This window comes from Olea europaea, chromosome 2 (assembly GCF_002742605.1).
Source record: "Olea europaea var. sylvestris chromosome 2, O_europaea_v1, whole genome shotgun sequence".
In the NCBI taxonomy this organism is placed as follows: Eukaryota; Viridiplantae; Streptophyta; class Magnoliopsida; order Lamiales; family Oleaceae; genus Olea; species Olea europaea.
This window is the reverse complement of record NC_036238.1, coordinates 9,653,918-9,675,919: the sequence shown is the minus strand read 5'-3', so window position 1 is coordinate 9,675,919 and position 22,002 is coordinate 9,653,918. Positions and strand designations below refer to the sequence as shown.

Genomic DNA, 22,002 nt, shown 5'->3' with positions numbered 1-22,002 from the left:
TCTTAATAAGTTTGCTCTTTTAAGATGAAATCTTCCTAATGAGATCAGTTTGTCAAGTAAGGTACTTCTAGCAAGAGAAATGCTTACACCATCATACAAGAACTGAAAACCTCTTTCTTTCTCCCAAGCTTTCAATTTAGGCTTCAATGTTTCCACCATCTCTATGAAACCAACCAAACCAAAGTCACTAAGTTCATCTATTCAAACACATACAGAAATGAGAGAAAAGTAATGTTGCTCCATAAGAATACCAAATAAACTATCAAAGGTTATCTTTCCCCGAATCTCAAAATAAAAAAGAAATTATTTTCTCACGTTCATCATACACGTTAACTCGTGATCTTACCTCCATGATATTCTGATGAGAGAGAAACTTAATGGCATTAACAAGTATTTATTCTAAAAGCAGATGCTCTACTGTTCATTGACCCTCTGTTTCGAAGAAATCAAATTAACTCCTTGCGCCATATTACTAAATTTAACATCAGGAGTCTAAGTAAAGGAGATTGCCAATCTCTAGAACCTGGCATTGTTTTATTGGTTATTTGGGTCTCTCAGAATTGGAAATTTAATAAATCGGAGGAAATTGGCAAAGCTGCTCATATACCATTAAATATCATATACAACATATGGCTCCCCCAACACATTAAACACATTTCCCACCTCACCACAATTATATTAAAAAGTGAGATATGTACCTGGAATTTTGGTAATAAGAGTTCGAGCTTTCTCAGCACGCTTTAGCATAAGATGGGTACCTCTCCCAGCATTATAACGATTTTCATCGTAAATTAGGATCATTCTAGATAGCGAGTAAGAGAGATGAAAATATATAAAAACAGTAGTACAAGTCATTTCACTTGAGCAACATATATCCCACGCTATTATACTCCTCCAGCCAGCACTCCTCTTCACAAGCAGCCAACCATTTTTAAAGTTTTTCAAGTATATCTTTTCTACTAAAAGCTTCTTCTTTAACCTTGGAAATATGAATATCCAGTTGTTCCAGTAGCGAACAAGTATGTTTTGGGTTAGTAACAAGTACTTTATTGACCATCAACTGTTCTTACTAATTTTGTACAATAAAATAATTTGCTTGTTAGATTTAATGTGGAATAAGCTTGTGGTTTAGAAATATGCATTACAAATTGTATGGGTTTTTAAGGAAACATATGCAACTTCAGCAAGTTTGAGGGGGGTTATACTGTGTAAATAGGACAAGCACAGGGTTTTAAATTTCTACATATTAGCCGTAAACAGCTCATTCCATTGGTTCAAACATTGGTCTTTTCTTTGCAGTTGCAGTTATTTTTTGTTTTGTATGATCAAAATATGTTAATAACAAGGAACATATTCAAAACTGGATTTCCCGACAGTTCATCTATCCATAGTTGTTTCTCAACTGTCGTACCCGACAGTTATCCTCTGTCATTCTCAACAGATGAACCGTCGATGGATAAAATGTCGAGACCGACAGTTCAGTTGCTGCCTGCCTAGCCCTGCCTACCAGTAGAAAATGATATTTCTATGTAATATGCGTTCAAATATCAGTATTCCTTTTATTTTTTGCATGCAACAATTTCTGAAGTTCAATGGGCTGAATTAGGGCTATTTTATTGAAGTACTATGGTTGGTACTCATATGCATTTGGTGGAAATCATGTTTGATGTGGGCATATCTTTCGTTTCAATGCTGGGAGGAAGTTTATATTGTGGTCTGACGCATTTATTTCTTATTTTGTCTTTGTAGACATGGATTTCAAGCCTCTTGTTCCAGAGAATGCACGCTTGCGGGGCCACGTATCGCAGAGAAGCAATTTGTGGTATATAAAAACAATCGTGGAACATTTTGACGAGCGACAGCAGGAAGAGTTTCGCAACTCATGCCTTGGGTTCTTGTCCGAGGTTCCAGATCTCCATTTCTCTGCCCAATTAATCCAACAACTCGTACTCTACTGCATACAAACAAAGAAGCGGCACGAACTGTGGTTTAATTTTCAAGGCCACCTCGCTAGGTTCGGAATTCAAGAGTATGCCCTTGTGACTGGATTAAGGTGTGGTCTTCTCCCGGATGACAATGTCATGGACCGAGTTCTTGACAAGAGGAGACTAAAGGACAAATACTTTAAAAATGTGGACAAGATTTCTTGCGCCCAACTCGAGCAAACATTTCTTCGATCGTCAACGCCTCGAGCCGATCGGTACAAGCTTGGCCTTGCTTTGATTATCGAAGGAGTCTTCAATGCTCCGGATAACAACGTTAGTATCGATATGGAGACGTTGTCGATCGTCGACGATCTAGACTTGTTCTTTCGTATCCTTGGGGTAGAATCTCATATGGACGGCTGATAAAGGGCTTTCGGGGCCGTTGGGCAAGAAAATTTTTGGATACGACGAAGAAGAAGGAGAAGGCGGTTAGCTACACGGTCCACGGGTTTCCCATTGACATACAGGTATCTTTATTTTACCTACTTATTATTTCAATGCAAATGTATTTTGTGGTTGGTTTCGTTCTGAACTCACATTCCTTTTTTTACTGTAATAGATATGGGCGTTCGAGGCGGTGCCTGAAATTGGAGACCACTTCGGTCAGCGTCTTGGGGAACGTTCCCCACGGCTTCTCGGCTGGACATCAACAAAACAGCCGCAGCAGCGTACGTACGACGCTTTCTTCAAGAATGTACAGATAAAAAATTATGTTACTTCTACGATCTCATACCTTCCATTCGTCATTGTAGCATGTGGTTATTTCGTAACGAATATGTTCATGTTGTAGCTACATGTGTACGCGACACTGCGGCCCACCGAAACTGAGCGTGGGCAACCTCATATCGCAACTCTTGTGCTGCTCAATGATGATCATGTCCCTGCGTTGGATGAGCTTGCTAGGGACAGTGTTGCTCCGCAGTTCCAAGCAGAGAGTATAGGCACCCCCGAGGATGATACTTCTGAGGAGGCCCATGACAGTGGGGGGACCAGTGGCGAGGAGGAGGAGTCAAGAGCCGATGAGAGCGGAGAGGACGAAGGTGAGGACTCGGAGGAGCACGACAGTGAGGATAGTGATAGTGATCGAGTTGGACGAAGTGGACAGATGGGGACTTTTTCCACCCCCACCAGCATAGAGCTACTTCTCCCATGCAGGCACCGTCCACCTCTCATGTACGACCTACTGCAACGGCTGGATCAAGCCTCACAGCAGACGATGTTCAGGGCATGTTGCTAGATCAAAGAATTCTGTTTGAAATGCGGTTCCGCACTGTGAAGCTCGAACTCATGCAGCACATGTCTGATGAATTTAAAAAATTGAAGGACTTCATATCCACCATCGTCCCAGCATCCGACTCTACAACCACTGCATTTGCGACTGATGTGGACCCCGAGCCCAGACAATCAGGTACTTCACCGTATGCGTACTACAGTTCTTTATGACAATGTTCACTTTATCCCTGCTCACTGACATGTTCTGTATGACAATTGTTCATTCACTGTAGACTACGGAGGCTTTGCAGGCCACCACCCATCGCCTGACGGTATCGACGAAGACATGGGGATTGACAGGCAAGAGGGGGATGGTATATGCATTAATGAAGAACACATAGAGCCATGCCTGGACGAGCAGGATATGCCACTGGCCACTGGAACTGAAAGTCTGCAAGGTACGTCGGTTACTTTTGAGCAAATTGATTAATTATCATTTCATGTGTTTCGAAAGTTTTGAAAATTGTTAAAATTCACTTTCCATTCGTTGTTTCGTTGTTGTTCTGAATAGACATAGCGCACATTCAGCCGTGCCCGGAGGATCGCCCCTGCCAGAGCCCTCTACAATCGAAGAAGTGCAAGGTATTGCATTATTTTTCACGATTTGAACAAATATTATTTCAGGCATTCGATTAGTTTACAATTGTTCATTTGTTGTAGTCGAAGGGGGCCACCACCCATCGCTTGGCGACCGTGACAAAGAGCAGGACATGCTACCTACTAGAACCATAAATCTACAAGGTATGTGGGTCAGTTATGAGGAAAACTTGTAGAATGTTGTTTCATGTACTTGGCATAATTTGAAAATTCGTACATGTAGTTATACACTAAAAATATTTAATTGTTCTTTTCGACAGATACAGTACACATTGAGCCATGCCCCGACAATGACCCCGTGCTAGCGCTCGCTGCAGTGGATGAAGTGCAAGGTATTGCCTTAATTTTTGACAATTGAATTTATTTTTCGTTTCATTTGCTTACGTTGTAACTTTCCCAGTTCCCGCCAATGTAGCCCGACCAGGACGGGCAATTACGACAAATAGACGGCGATCGGCACGACTGCGACGTCCGGCACCTGCTACCAGGACTCCGTACACGAGGGGGAGCGCAAAGCAAAAACATAAGTAATTGTGGATAAATTGCCAAACATAGCACGGTGACGGGGTTCAGCATGCTTTTGTCTTTTTTTTGATGTAATTTACGTGGTGAAGGATGTTAGTTACTTCGCGTTATATTGGTGTCTTTTTCATCCATTTTTGTGATTTACATATCAGTCAGGGTAGTTGGCAAGCTTGGTGACACTTAGAAGCATTCATCACATTTTGCAATTCTCGTGGTGAATGCCTTGTCACCGTTTACCGTTGCTGAAATTATTATAGTGTTACAACTTGTTTTAGTTATCCGGCTTTATTATGTTATGTCAATCGTAGTTACGGTACTAAGTGCCTTCATTCAATTTTTGTCAACACTCGTACATTGTATTGCGCAAAAAATTATGTATGCGTACGTTTTACGAATATCCATTTACGAGTAGATAGCGGGCTTGAATGTCGTAGTGCCTTAGTAAACTATAGATTGGATTAAGATGAGGACCCATTAAAAGTGTCAAAGTCATGACTTCCATGGTACAACTAATTGACAAATGAGTTTATGTATATTCCCTTGTCTTTCAAATGTTATTATGTGGGTTAACATGATGAGTGGGTTTTGTGAGAAACTGTACCATTATAACCATGGTTCAACTAAGAAGCTGGCAAATGAGAAGTAATTTGTTGCAAGCAACCAGATAACATGAATTTTACACATCATTGAAGTATTCTAGTCTCTGCCAATGTCATAGTAATGATGGTACAATGGGGGATAAAGGTACACTTATTATATCAACCATCACACCAATTGCTTTTCAAATTTATTTAGAGATTGAACTTGGTGGTTGGGTAGATAAATGAAGTAATTACTTCCTCCTTTCAGGATGATTATAAATACCAGGAGACCATTGTTGCTTACAAGCAATTTTGTAGCCAAGGTATTGTGCCACTTTGAATTTACCTACAGATCATTGATACACTTTCAATGTAGTTGAACAGCATTGTGGTAAGAAAGAGCTGCTTCTATTTATTCTTCTTCATTTATTTTGCAGTTTACAAAATTCGAAATTATACGATCTTTACTGCAATGCACGTTTTCGTCAACTGTCGAGAAGGAATAAAACATCTATCGGGCCCGACAGTTCAACTAGGCGGGCCATTAAGTTTTATAAGTTCCTTGCTTTTCGATAATTGAAAATGGTGGGATTGTCCAATACAAGTGTCTTAGTGTAACATGCTATTGTAGATATTATACGTTTCTGATTTTTTGCAAGTAACAAGTATTTCCAATACATTTATACTTACTTAATGAATGCATTACAAGCATTGTCTATCAAATTACATTTTAGATGTCATTAAAGCTGTTGTGAGACTTCCATTTTGAAACAGGTAGTTGATACGAGATAATGGGTTCATCCACCTTTAGCAATGAAACATTCAACTCCAATATGCATCCACCCATACTGGGTTCATCCACTGAATTTCCCATCGTTTTGTTGTCAGACGATGAGGATGTAAGAGTTGAACAGCATGGTGCCGAGTTCGATGAAGTGTCAAGTGCAGAATCTAAGTCACCGAACAGCGTTCTCGATCAAGTCTTCGAGGTTAGGGGTCCGATCGAGTCACCGTCCGACTCGAATGAGTGGGTGGCTCATGTTCCACCTCCAGAAGTAATTGTCATTAGCTCAGACGAGTCTGATGGAGAAAGTGGGGGAGCTTCTTAAATTGTCAAAAGCAGTGCAACTGTGTAATAAATGGCCCTTTTGTAGGAAAATATGTTTAGTATTTTGTGGTATGGATGATTTTGGTCACGTTCTCTGGATACGTACAGAAACTGCATCTCCATAATAGGCAACCACAGTAGTGTAGGTTTTCAAGCCGCTGTTGTTCCCAACTGTCGAAAATTACAAAGACTATCTGTCGGGAACGACATATGAACTGTCGAGACGTAATGTTGGTGTTTTGTTTGTTCGGTATGGTCTCATGAAAATCAATTTTTCAATTTGACAAACTGTTAGTCGAAGCTAATGAAACTTCTATGATCAGCTAAGTTTATAGTAGGAAAAAGGTATTCCTCTCATTCGTGATAATGGAACTGTAATGATCGGTACTTTGCTTGCGGAACATAATGACCAAATTTGCACTGGCATACGATAATAATAACAGATTCATAAAATAAGTTGGGAATGTACAATGCATATTTAAATTAAGTTTTTTGGGGATTACATTTGACAACCACTTTTACACATCACGCTTCTTCAAGTGGCTTGTGATACAATAGGGTTCGAACATGTGGTCCGGTTATGACCAAGTCTCCCACATCGAGTGCATTTCCTCAGTTGGGAAGTGGACTCGTATCTAGCTCGCTTACGTCGCGTCGGTGGTCTACTTGGAGGACGACGTACAGTCGGTGGCAAAATATGAGTGCCTAGGATTTCACTTGGAACAACCCAATCCACTTCCCATGTAACGGGATATATGACTTCCATATAGGCATCCCTCCAGTATTCTGATGTATAGTACGGAGAGCATAGATCGTATAATGACTTACCACTCAGGGTAGCACCACGAGTTGCATGAGCACATGGCATACGATTTAGTTGAAACTCACGACATGTCCACGTGTTATCAGAGAAGTCCACTATCTCCGTATCGTTGGATATTCCAACCTGGGTCAAGCTGTTCGTCAACTCATGGGCTCGAAGCCTAGTACCAGCTTCAAATGTTGTTTGTAACTCGTTCTCCATCCTCGAAGATAATATAGTGCTGCATGAGGTTGCGTTGCTTCGACGTTCGTAAAACCACCTCTGCATTGTTTTACGAATGTGCTCGACCAAACACGTAATTGGCAACGAACGAGCATGTCTCAGCATTGAGTTCAATGATTTCACGTTGTTGTTTGTCATAATGTTGTATCGGTCGCCCACGAATAGTGCTCATGACCAGAATGAAAAACCGGCTTTCTCCAAATACCTGTAACATCTTTCACTCACCCTACGAATCTGTCCCATTAGTCGTTCGAACTCTTCGACCCGATAAGTTGTAGCAGCTCGTTTGAACAGGAATATTGAACTTGCGTTAAAGTGCCGCTGAATTAGGTTTTTCTCCACGTGCCACATACAACAACAATGATGAGACAAAGGAAATAACTGAGTAATAGCTCTTTCGATACTTCTTTTCCTGTCCGAAACAAATACAAGTTCATCTGAGTCTTCTATAAGATCTTTCAAGTTAAACATAAACCACATCCAAGATCGGTTAGTTTCAGACTCCACAATCCCCCACGCTAAGGGATAAATCTGTTTGTTGGCATCTTGGGCAGTTGCCAGTAAAAGTGTACCCTTGTATGGACCTTTCAAGTGACTACCGTCAACGCAAACAACGGGCCTTAAGTACCGCATGTAACCACGAATGCTTGCACCAAAATCTAGGAAGAAGTAATGGAATCTATCGTGCGAATCAAGTTCGATGTGGGTTACCGTCCCCGGGTTATTCTCACCTAGTACGTGACAGTATGAAGATAGTTTCTGAAAACTGTCCTCCGATGTCCCATGCAGCATATGTAAAGTGGCCATCTTCCCCTACGTGCCTTGCTGTAACTTATTTGGACACCGAGCTCACGTTCCATGTCACGTGCAATAGTGCTCGGATCATACGATCGGTTCAGATTATCCAATTTTTTGAAAATATGCTCGGCAATTACAGCACTCGTCACATGTCGATGCGCATTACTGCGAAAATCGATAGAACATGTGTGCACATTATTGAATTTATGGATCACAAAGATTGCAGACTGCTTCACAGTAGAAGCACATAACATCCACTTGCAACTGCGGTCGGCGCATACAACGGTTAACATGTTCATGCTTGACCGGCTCACCTGAAATTGGAACTTGTTTTTCAAAGCAAGTGCACGAATTTTCGAGTACAACTCTTTCTTGCTGAAGAATATTTCCTTTTCGGCAAGATCGGATGTAGTTATAGTTCTCATAAATTCATATCCATCCGAATCGTTGGAATGTGACAAAGAGTGCTCGTCCTCGACGTCAACAGAATTAGCAGCCTCTAAACTAGGTGATGGGTTATCCAAGTTCTCATCTAATGGTGCACTCCCGTTATCATACTCATGTGTTTCAAGTGCATTATTATTTGAGACACTATGTATTCGATTCACCAAATCATGTTCCACGTTTTGCAGAACATCTACCGCAGCAAATGAAGGATCTTCAAAATTTGCATCCCTTCCCATGTCAACACTTGGGAGATCGGATTCCAAAACAGTAACGCAGATAGCACTTTCCTTATGCACTGATACGTACCAATTTAAGTCTTCATTGTCGCATATTTCAGCCGGAGGTATATTCAAGTTAGGGACTTTGAACTTCAATTCAATTTGAGCACGGGGATCAAGAATACCAAGTTTCTCCTTCAACCTTAACATAAGTTCGGCTACGGTAATACTTCTTGGCACCAGAATGGAAGTAGTTTTGGCCCCTCTCCACTTCCATTCGTCATCCGCACGAACAAAATTTCCCCCATGCGACACGACGAATCTCAAATGATTATTCATACTTGAAATGTTGGGATTGCAATGGTAACAATTCGGAATCAATATGTTGGCATTTAATAGTATGAAACTCACACTTCATAATATGTAAATCAGTACAATAACAAAAGTTCAAATCAAGGGTTTGTATCGTTTTGAAGTATCCAAATTGAAAGTAAAATTGTATAATTCAACAGTTTCGAAATGTCAGGTTCGATATCTCAAACGTCTAACCCAACGATTTGTAAATGTCGAACTCGACAGTTTAACTGTCGAGAATGTCGGGAAGCAGACGACATTGAATTTCTGAGGTTTCTTCAACACATCATATTAAGTGTGGTCATTATTATTCACCTACCAAATGACAAAATGAAAATGGCATATTGGCCTTGTCATTAAAGAGACTTTAATGGTGGTAATGGAAGAAATTACTCAATGGTGATAATGGCATTTTATTAAGGATTCAAAAAAATCAAACAAATGAATGCATAATACTTTCAAATTAATTTCAAATAATGTTGTATTTAATATGTACAAATACAAAGCTATAAAAGTAATATAAATTAATTTGTAATTGCTAACCTCTCAAAGTGGATGTAGAATGCAACACAAATGTCTTCTTAATCAATGAAAATGAAGAAGATGGAAAAGAGGTAGGGTTTCTTGTTTATGTTTCGTTTTCTAATTTTTTGGTAATTTTTCATTAACAAAAATTCATATTAATCAATAAAATACACATTTATCCATGTTTTCTATCAAGTCAATGCTTTTCCTTCACATCAAGCATTTAATGCTACTAGAAATGTGTGATTAAGGGTATTTTGGACTTTGCACCCTAAAAATGTGACATTTTTGCTCACAAAAAGTGAAAATGACATTTTTTTTAACTTTCATTTTTGGTGACAATTTTGTAAATTCCCCTAGATTTAATGATTATAGCCTCTAAGGCGAAAGTCACCAACTTTAATAAGACTGAGGACTTTCTCGAGGTGATGGGACTGGAGGCCCCAATCGAGTATAATACTATGGTATCAAATGGGGAGCTATCGAAGTGCCCCCAATTATGACAAAGAAGGTGAGCGAAGCCATCTTTAAAGCCGGAATGCATCTGTCTCTGCACCCTTTCGTCAAGGGATATTAAGGACCTACATGTTAGCATCGACCTAATTGTTTTCGTATACATGGAGCCAGATGTAGGGGCTTAATTCCTTCAGAAGGAGGTCTCTCTGGGCAAGCAAGGACATGCCCATCCACGTGTTCCAAACCATATTTCAGTTCCTAGCAGCAGGTAAAGAGAAGATCTCCGAGGATTGGTATTACAAGACCCCCTTCAAGGGCCCCATTCTCCATTTGTCCTATGCTCCATTTGTCCTATGGCTTCCCACCTTCATAAAAGGTTGGAAGGAGAACTGGTTCTAGGCCAGGGAGTGATCAGAGATGGCCTACTGTGCAGGACGATGCGGCCCCTCCTCTCCCCGTATAACCCAATATTCATGTGCTAGTGAGTTCTACTGTGATATAATAGTTGTCTCAATTTCCTAATTTGTGTACTCATACATTTAGGGCTTGTTTGAGTCACATTAATTTCAAAAAAATATATTCTTCAGCAGTGATTTGATATTATTTCAACCACACATTTTTTAATAAAATAATATTACTCGTAAATTTAAAACTTTTTCTTATTTTTAACCACACATTTCTCATTGATTTGACATGAATAATGCATTTTTCATAGAATGTGGCTCAAACATGGGCTTTATGTTTTCTCTACAATTTTGTGGGGGATCGTTGACATCTACAAGCTTCCATCCAAGGCTTGTAGTTTCACTTGCCTTATAAATTGAAGCACTCTTATCATATCTGCTTTGACCTAATGGCCATTCATGCTAATTTTTGAAGCCTTACATCGTCAACATACATCTTTTGTTGATTTTTTTAAGTATTGAAGCATTTGTTTTGATTTGTAGATGACCACTACAAGAAAGTGTACTAAAAAATACTCATCTTCCTCGATCCATCACAAAATCATCTTCCATCGTTGCAGCCTAATTTCCTCCACCTCCACAGATCCCATTTTTCTATCCCTATCAACTTCATTTCTTCCTAATAAGAACATTTAAAGAACTCAGAATAAATAAATAAAAATTATCTTCTAAACCAACAACAATGACAGTGTTCGAGGCAACTTCGCCATCTACCAATGAGTGGGGTTGTTTGAATTAGGGGTTAGGTGTTGTAGTTGGGTGATTGTGTGGATTGGGAAAGACGAATATTTTTATCAACTGACTAGCTTTTTGATAGAAATCATTAGATGTCCTTTTAGTGTAAATTTTAATTAAACGTTTGGGACATTCACTTTAAATATTTGCAAATTTTTGGACTTTTGATACAAAATTACGCTTTCTGATTAATAAAAGATTAAAACGGCTGATTTGTGCCTTTTACAATTGCTCAATTTTTTGGCTAAAAACTAGATTTTTGGCCATGTTTGAGCCACATTTTTTCAAAAAAAATATATTATTAAACAGTGATTTGACATCATTTCAACCACACATTTTTCAAAAAAATAATATTATAAGTAAATCCAAAACTTTTCTTTATTTTCAACCACACATTTTCCGTCAATACACTATTCAAAAATGCATTCTAAGAAAAATAATGTGGCTCAAACAAGGGCTTGATCAACTAACAAATTTCTGGACCAAAATGTCCAGAGGTCTTTTCTTAGCACCAGTTCTATAGGTTAGGGACCAAAACAGCTACAAATCAAAAATTTGGATAAAATCTGCACCATTTAAAAAGTTTTAGGACCACCACTATAATTACCTTAATATTAATTGTCCATTCAGTGTTGCTACCATATCATATTATTTGTAAGATGCTCAATTTATCACCAAAAAAAAAAAAAATTATATTACACAAAAAGATGGACCAACCCAAAAAGTTTCATAGGGCGGCATATATACTAAGGCCACAATCCCATCGAAAGAATCTCTGGTGGTTCACACTTTTTTTTTTTGCATTTACTCCAACTAGGGATGTCAATTGGACTCGCCGATTCGAATTGACCGTGGTTCGGCCTGGAAAAAGCTCGAGCCGGCTCGGCTTGGGGCTCGGTGGAACCTAGCCAAAGCTCAGGTCGAGCCCCATTTTGAGGTTTCGGGCTTAGCCCGAGCCGGCCCATGTGGCTCACTGACTCGGGCTCGGGCCTTATTAAAAAAAAACACATGAAAAGTAAAAAAAAAATAAAAATAAAAATAAAAAGGGCAGCAGCTTGCTGCCTTATTTTAAAAGGCAGCTGAGCCATTATTTATAATTATAATAAATAAATAAAAAAAGAGAGAGAAAAAACCGAGCCGACCCGGCTCGACTTGGCTTGAGTGGAGCCTTTTTTTTTTTTTTTTCCGTTTTTTTTAAATAAATAAATAAAGAGAGAGAAAAAACCGAGCCGGCCCGGCTCCGACTCGACTTGGCTCGAGTGGAGCCTTTTTTTTTTTGCCGAGCTTTTGCTCGGGTTCGAAAAAACCCGTTTTATATTACTCGAGCCTTGAGTTTCGGCTAGCGAACCTGCTCGATTCGACTCTTTGACATCCCTAGCTCCAACTAACGCATAAAAATAAAAAGAATGAAAAGGAAATGCAGTCAAACTAAGAAATATCTCCACCATTAAGTGACAACTAACACTTGTTTGACCTTCTTTAAAATTTTAATATATTTTTCTTTCTCTTCTTTTCAATAACACTTTTTTCAATAAAACAATATTACATATAAATTAAGAACTCTTTTTTTTTTCTTTTTTCTTTTTTTTTTTGACCGCATATTGAAACTACTTTTCATATTACATTTTACCAAAATTTCTCTTTATAATGAATGTCAAACAAGAGCTAAGTTAACCGCTACTTAAAATTAATGTCAAGAGTCAATACCAAACATTGAAGTATTTGATCACAAAAAAATTATACTCTATTTGATGACATGAACATATTGAACCCCTATTTGACAACCATTAAAAATAATTTTTTTGGAAAAATGAATTTTGAAATAATGACTTTTTGGAAAATGTATGGTTGGAAAGTATAAAAAAAATTAAAACTTATGTGCAAAATATTTTATTATAAGAATGTGTGATTGAAAATGAGTTGGAAAAAAAAAAGAGTTATTTTAATCATTATCATGCAAGGGCTGAATTTTACGGGAAATACATCCAAACAGCCTAAATAAAAGGAAGCTTTTTGAAAATAGACTAAGAAATGAAAATATTTGAAAAATAGTCTTCAAACAATCATCTTTCCAAAAATACCCCTTATAGAAAAATTGCAACAAAAGCCACTACAATGTATAAAAACCTTCAAATAGGTCTTCAAAGAAATATAGATCATAAATCCTTAATAAATCTAAATCCAAATATTATACAAAATTTTATTGACCTAAAAACTGCAACAGAAAGTGAATTAACTATTTAGAAGAAGATCTGAAAGGATTCTTTACAGAATATTTAGATCAAAAATTAAGAAATAAAAATGTTTCTATAGATAATAATATAATCAAAACAGAAAATGATATATATAAACTAATTCTTAACCTAAGAAGAAGGATTAGAGATTTAGAAATAATTATTGAAGAAAAAGTTTTAATAAAAAATAGTGAATTTTATAAATTTTATTGTGACATTTTAGATACTTATAAAGATTTTAATTGGCACAAAAATAATAACCCCTCCGCTGCACACTCCGACGGGATGGTATCAGAGCCTGGCTACGAACTAAAAATTATGATGAATATAGTAGATGAAGAAAATATAATTGAAGAATTTTTGAAAAAAGTTGAAAAACATAAAAAACCTAGTTATCCCTATTTACCTAAAAACACCACAAATGAAAATTTTGGAGATATACATAAAAGATTAGAAAATCTAGAACATAATTTACAAGTAGGAAATGCTCTTTTAGATAAAAGTCTAAAAGGAAAAGATAGGATTATAATTAATCCACCTCAAGATTTTAGGATAACACAAAAAGAAAATAATAAAGGAAAAAAACATGAAGAAAAATAATATATGATAACAGATGTAGAAGAAATAGAAATTTTTTTTTTAGAATCTACAGGAAAAGAGTATGAACAATATAAAAAACAGTTAGAAGAATTAACTGAAAAAATGGAAAATATAAAGATGAATACTAATCCATCTTCAAGTCAAAATATAAAAGTAGAATTCAGTAGTGATGAAAAACAAGATTATCCTTATGGTACTACAATACCACTTAAGGATGGTATTAACCAATATAGAAAAACACAGAAAAGATACACTGAAAATGTAAGAAAGCAGTAAAAGAAATAAATCCAATGAAATCTTATAATGAACCAATCCACACAACAGGGGTATGGTTAGACTTAGACTGTGTAGATAAAAATAAAGCTATTGAAACATGGATGAAAAGTACAGATTTAGCAATACAATTTAATAAATGGGAAACATATACAGTTTTCGGATTTATAGAACATACATTCAGAGGAATTGTTTCTGAATGGTGGAAAAAATTACCAGAAATTATTAAAGGAAGGGTAAAATATGGAACAAATAGAACTGAAGTATTAGATAATAGAAATACTCTAAATAAACAAAATATACAGGAGATATTAAAAAAATTTGAAAAAATCTTAAGAACAAAATTCTTAAGAGATAGGTATACTTCTAATGAAGAAGAAAGAATACAGGATGAATATAATCAAGGAATGATAGCAATGGAAAATCTAAAGATATGTGATATGTGTGAGTTAGAAAGATATACATGTAAATTTGAAGAATTATACTATATACTTAATCAAGGAGATTATCAAGAAAATAAACCTATATTAAGATCTTATTTTACAAAGTTACCATTCCCATGGGGAATCAAGCTATTAAAAGAATATGAGAAATTATTACCTCTGGGAGAAGAGGAAGGAGTTAAAATAGATAGTTTTGGAAGTAGGATTGAATTTACAAGAAGAATGATATGTATGTGGTGCAGAGAAGCACTAGAAAATAAGAAAGCTTATAAAATAAGAAAGAATTCATTATGTTGTTATAAAGATAATGGCCAAGTTGAACAATTTGGATGCCATAAGAAGAAATATAAACCATATAAGAAATATAAAAGAAAATTCAAAAATTACAAAAAATTCAATAAAAGGAATTTTAAACCACATAAGAAATATTTCAAGAAAAGAAATTGGAATAAGAAATTTAAACCAAGAAACATTAAAAAATGTAGATGTTTTATTTGTAATGAAGAAAGACACATTGCCCCCTCAATGTCCTAAAAAGAAAGATAGACAAAATATAAAAACTCTTAGAATTTATGAAAAATTCCAAGAAGATAGTGACATAGAACCAATTGTATATTTTGAAGATTTAAGTAGTGAATGCAGTAGTATTTATGAATTAGATACATTTTCATCAGAAGAAGATTATGAGGAGATAATATATATGAATAAGGAGATACAACAATCAGAAATAGAAATTGAAACAATTGAAGAAGTTGAAGATTCTATAGAAGGTATTAATCAGGAAATTACTTTTGATATTAAAAAATATGCAGGAATCACTAAAAAGATATCAGATCTATAAGAAAAAGATGTCTTCCACCAAGGATTCTTAGAAATTTTACCAAGAGTAAATAAAACAATTGTAAGTATAAATTATAAAGAAATGTCTATCAATATAGAAGATACTATAGGAAAAGCAAGAATTCCTATAATTACAAAAGAATGGGTAAAACAAAAATTATCCAAAATCCCAGAAAATGTAAGAAATAAATTGAAATGTATTGAATTAGGAGGAGTCCAGATAATGGTAAAAGGATTCTTTAGAGAAGGTATGAATATACCAATAGAAATCTACTGTATGGATAATAGAATCTTACAAGATCCTATAGATGCTCTATTAGGAACAGTTGTAGGAAACTTAGTTTATCAAAAGATAATATTTACAGTAAAACCAAATTATGCAATATCATTAAATGATGAAAATATTGATCAAAGTTTCAATCTATACTATAGAATTGGAAATTTGAAAATGTTACGAAGAAGTAAGGCTATTAGTATAAGCATAAAATCAATTTTTGCTTTTAGTACTAGCCATCATAACAATCTAAGGAAGATAACTGATAATATTATTATACATAAAGATTTTGAAGAATTAGCACAATACATACCTCCTAGGAAATATCAAGAACATGAAGTAACGATACCAGAACAAATAATGCTTGACTTTCATAAACAAGCAAAAGAAATTAATTCTGAAGGAAAATTAATAAGAAGAAATAGTGTAAGCTTAGAAGGAAATAATCTTATTGCAAGATTTCCCTCTAGACAAGACTCTAGAATAAGCAGACTTAAGAATCTAAGTATTGATGAACCATCAAGTTCTCAATATTACATTAAGATAAGATATGTAAATCAAGAAGGATACAAGAAGAATCTTCTTGTCCTCATAGATACTGGAGCAGATAAAAGTCATGTAAATGCCAAATTTGTTAGTCATTTAATAGACTTTGAAATACGAAATAATCTTGAAATAAGAAAATATGTTAAGTTCCCTCTTATACTTATAGGAGAAGATCAAAAAGAATATACTGAGGAAATAATTCTATATAAAGATGAATTATATGGGGTAGATCGTTCACCTATTCTATTAGGAATGAACTTTTTTGAGAACTATAGTCCTTATAAAATATGTCAAGAATATTTGAAAATAACAGTTGACGATAATCCAATTATCATTCCAAGAATAGATGAAAATATGAAATCATTATTATCATGGAAAGAATAATTAGTACTAATCTCATGAGTCAATATATTGAAATTATACTCAATATAAAAGGCTATTGTAGAATTAAATTTCATGCTTATTTAGATACAGGAAGTACAATAAGCTTATGCTTACCAAATGTACTACCATTTGAATACTGGAAATATAATTCAAAAAAGATAGTCACTGCTACAACAGCAGGTGGAAATAAGGTAATATATAGCAAGTATGCTATGCAAGTACCTTTTCTAATTTCCTTTAGAGAAGTATTTGTTGATACAATATATATGTCAACCACAATAGGATGTGATATTTTATTAGGACAAAATTTCCTATTAAAATATGCACCATTTACACAATATATTGATAAGTATATGTTCACAACACCTTGTGCACATAAAATATTTACACCAAAAATAAATAAAGTTGTTACAATTGCATATACAGATATAAACCATCAGAGGTCCTCAACCCAGTGTGATGGATGTTGGAGTACAGAAAAATTTAAACCAGTTACAGTTTTAAAAATGATAACAAAAAATAGATTAGAAAAATTGAAAAAAGAAATTTCTAAAACATATTCTGAAAATCCTTTAGAAAAATGGAATACTGATAAAATAAAGGCAAAGATAGAATTAATCAATCCAGACACTATAGTAAGAGTCAAACCTATGAAATATAGTGTTGATGATCAAAAAGAATTTAAAAACCAGATAAAAGAATTGCTAGAAGCCAGATTGATTAGGCCTAGTAAAAGCCCACATAGCAGCCCAGCCTTTATGGTTAGAAAATATAGTGACATAAAAAGAGGAAAAGCCAGAATAGTAATAAACTACAAAAAGTTGAATGAAGTTACTAAGTTTGATGGATATTACTTACCAAATAAGGATACCCTTATTAAACAAGTACAGAACAAAAAGATACTTTCAAAATTTGATTGTAAGTCAGGGTTTTGGCAAATCATGCTTGCAGAAGAAAGTAAACCACTAACTGCATTTAGTACCCCCAATCCTTTAGGACAATACGAATGGAATGTAATGCCATTTGGGTTGAAAAATGCACCACAGATATTCCAAAGAAGAATGGATGAGGTAATCAAATCTATTACTCATTTCTGTATTGCATATGTAGATGATTTACTTATTCATTCAAATAATATTGATGAACATATTGAACATCTTGAGAAATTTTGTTATATTATGAAAAAATATGGTATTACACTTTCTCAAAAGAAAGCTGAGATAGCTAGAACAGAGATAGAATTTTTAGGATTATTTATAAAAGAAGGAGAATTGCAATTGCAATCTCACATTGGAGAAAAATTTCAAGAATTTCCTGAAGAAATCAAAGATAAAAAACAATTACAAAGCTTCCTTGGTATATTAAATTATGATGAAGGATTCATTGAAAATTGTGCCAAATTAAAAAATTATTTTCTTCCAAAGTTAAGAAAAAATATTATGTGGTCTTGGGAAGAACAAGATTGTAAAAATATAAGGAAAGTTAAAGAAAAATTAAAAATATTGCCCAAACTTGTAATACCACAAGAAGAAAACTTCTTTATCCTTGAAATTGATGCTTCAGATCATTATTGGGGAGCAGTATTAAAGGTGAAAAAGAATCATAAAGAATATAAATGTGAAAAATATTGTTCTTGTTCTGAGATACTTGCAGGTTATACATCAGGGACATTCAAAGAGGTTGAAACAAGATATGAGACGAATAGAAAAGAACTCATTGCTGTGAAAAGAGGAGTTCAGAAATATGAGGATTATCTATTACCAAAGAAGTTCTTGATCAGAACTGATAATACTCAAGTTAAAGCATTTTTGAAAAATAATGTTGATCCATCTATTACCAATAGATATATTATTAGGATATAAATTTGGTTCTCATATTTCAAATTTGATATTGAATATATAAAAGGTAAAACTAACTTTCTTCCTGATTATCTTAGCAGGAATGGAGCTAGAACAATTAAAGACAAAAGTCCAAATACTTGAGATAAAAGTTTCCTATTTGGAAACCCAAATTCAAAATATCCAAGATAGCCTTCGAGGCAAAAATATAGCCCTTGAGGCAGAAATTACTTGTACCAAGACTAGTATCCCTTCGCAAGGACTTGTGAACACTAGCGCTCTCCCCGAGGATAAAGGGAAAGAAAAGAAGGTGATAGGAACCCCTTCACAGGGAATACTCAAACCTATTACTGGTAATAAAGATATTCAAGATATCAAAAGAGAAGGTAGCTCTTCATAGAGCCAAACCCAATCTAAACTTTCTATTGAAAGGATAGATCCAAAAGATATTGTCAAAATATGCCATGAAGCAAAATTTCCCAGAAAAGATAACCATGAAGAAGTAACTTTCTTTATTGTTATTTTTAATATTTTATCAGATTGGTATTTGGAGATTGGAAAATGGATGAAAACTCTCCATTACTCTAAATACAACAAAATAAATTTTTATCCAGGAGCACCAGCCAACTGGGTTCGAAATTGCTTTAAAATAGGAAATATACTTTGTATATATCCTAGCAAAGATCTCAAAGAGACAGCTCAGCTTCCAGCCAACATTAGGAAAGCTGTTAAAAGATATACTGAAGTTATCAAGAAACAAATATATATATAAGATTCCATTCAGCAACCATGGAGTGGGATCCTATTCTTGAATATATGCATCCATCGTTCCATGTGATCAAAATGGGAATCACAAGTCAACATTTTTTACCAACCAATCAAAAGGTTGTTAAAAATGGATATCAAGATATTCTAAATATGATGCCCTACAGACGAGCAAAAGGGTATAAAGAGATATTTGAACATGTAACTCAGATAATTACTGAGAAAGAAAAAATATGGGTTTATCTATGTGAAGATCATATCATCTATTCCAATGCAAGGATGGATAACAAAGAAGAAGATATTTGTTATCTCGATCATTTATTATCTGCAATTATATCCAACCAAGTACACGGATCAGAGGATATGGCTAAAAAATTATGCAAATTACTTTGGAATTACAATGATCACCATTGTGAATACTGTGTAGTTGAAGATATGAGTCAAGCATCCCTTAATGATGAAGAATTCCCTGCAGAATTCTTTGATTCAAAAATGGAAAAGTGATGGTGACTAAAGTAGCCCTTTATCACTACTTTAATAAAAAAATTTATTAAAGAAAAACTATGGCTACTAGAAGACAGAAGATAATACAAGAAAAGTCTCTATAATTGTGACTACTCCCCACTAATGGTTACAAGTGGCAGACAAACTCAAAAGATAAGGCATCTAATTTCAAGAGAAGAGGTCCATCCAACAAGAAGACAATGAAGAATTCGGTGGAGATAAGATGGCCTAGCTACCCAACAAAGAAAGGTGGAAAACACCTGTCCAAGATAAGATTTCAAAACCTCCTATAAAAGGGGGCATGAAGGAATGAGGAAGATATCTCGAAATAGCTTATCTCTTAAACATATCTAAGAGAAATCTTTTTGTAATCTGTATACACCACTTGTATTCAGAAAAAAATATTAAATAGCTTGAAGATAGGAAAGCGTGTAATAAGGTAATCACTTATGGAGTTCTAAACTTCATAAGGTGAGTACCAAATGTATGTAAATATAGTTTGCAAGCATGTACAATTTCAGTTTATGAATATCAAAGTAAAGTTTGTTATGTTCAACAAAGCTTTTATAAAAGGATTTCGTTAAGTTTCTCATGATTCCTCGGCAGTACATATAGAGATTTTTAAATATTTTCAAAACATTGATTTTGAATGGATGTTAGCCGTGAAAAAGTACCCATCTTTGATTTATGGTTTAGGGGAAAAAGGTAGTTTTCTAACAAAAAATTGTAGTACCTTGTGTGTGAGTTATCTTTTAAAATTTCGTTCCAAGTAGGAACTTGATTTTAAAAAGAGTTTGGATAGAGGTGAAAACAGAGACTCTGGATACTGTGAGATAGCGTCTCTGGAAACACGGCTAGTTCTCTAGAATGAGAAGTGCAACCTTAATTGAAAAGTCTTTTGCGGAAGCAGTTGTGGACCCAAATGATTTCAAAAACATTTTAAATCTTTACTTGATTCAGAAGATTGATTAAGTACATGCAAAGCACCTATAAGAGCATATTGGAGGGAAAGCCTGTTTATTTCCACTTGATTACTGTAAGTTATTTGCTTGTTTTCACATGCTCATGCTTTAATTATTTTGATGAACAATTCACAAGCATCCACCTCCACTGCTAATGTGATAGTAATTTTATTTTATTTTTAGATAAAAAAGATGTTTCGTTTTTATTTAAATTAGATGAAAAATCGGATGATATATTCCCTGTTGGTAAAGAAAAAATTGAAGAAATATATAGAGATATAGATTATAGTTGTAAAAATAATATAGGATTTGATTCTGTGAGAACTTATAAAGAAATAAGAAAAGTAGAAGATATTATAACTAAACATAGAAACATACAAGAAGAAATCTCTGAAGGTTTAATTCGAGGATATATAACTAAGAAAGGACAACCTATAATCTTTGAAGAACTATCAAGATATAGAGAATATTTAAAGGTGTTCAAAAGATTGAAAAATATAGATATAAGTCCTGATTGACAAGTCCTTAAAGATAAAGGATACATCTTGAAAATAACTATAGTAAGTGCAATATAGTACTTTTAACAAAAAAGGCCATTGTGAAAAATAGAAAGAATTTTCCGGCCATTCTCAAAATTACCCCGAATTTTACTTATGCTCCAACAATATGACTGGATGCACTAGAATGTGATGTCGGGTAACAAAAGAGAGAGCAAGTACGACCTATTTTCTATACATGATTCATCTCATGAATACGAACACTAAGAAAGTTAGAAAATTATGCCCCCTTTTGGCCTCCATTCTCCATTTCATTCTTTTTCTCTCTCTTATTTTCAACCACACAATTTTTCATAAAATAATATTACACGCAAAACAAAAAATTTTCATTTTTTTCTAACCACACATTTTTCAGAGAAACACTCTTCCAACTATTAAAATTTGAAAAGAATGAAATCAAACGAGGGCTATATTGAAATCCTTTTTTTTTTGGGGCTAATATATATATTTAAAAAGTCCGCAAACTTTTTTTCCCACAATTAAGGGGAACTGCAAACTAGAGTTGCTGAATTCGCCTAGTGATAGGTTGCAGAATCCGCCTAGTGATGGCAACGATGGCGTGAACCTGGACATAGGGGGTGGCAGTGGGCCGAGCCGAGCCGGCTCGGCTCGTTAACCCACGAGCTCAGCTCGGGCTCCCGTGGCGAGCTGAGCTCGTGGCTCGTTTTTCAC

The 22,002-nt window shown here is 34.9% G+C and overlaps 1 protein-coding gene across 1 annotated transcript; it reads right to left on the bottom strand.

Moving 5' to 3' along the window:
* Window positions 1-6,422: 6,422 nt before the first annotated feature.
* Window positions 6,423-7,218, bottom strand: LOC111372144. Its single transcript, XM_022994341.1, has 2 exons — window positions 6,622-7,218; window positions 6,423-6,488 (listed from the first exon to the last, which is right to left on the bottom strand). Exons 1-2 carry the CDS (start codon window positions 7,216-7,218, stop codon window positions 6,423-6,425), a joined length of 663 nt encoding a protein of 220 aa, XP_022850109.1.
* Between the last annotated feature and the right edge of the window lie 14,784 nt (window positions 7,219-22,002).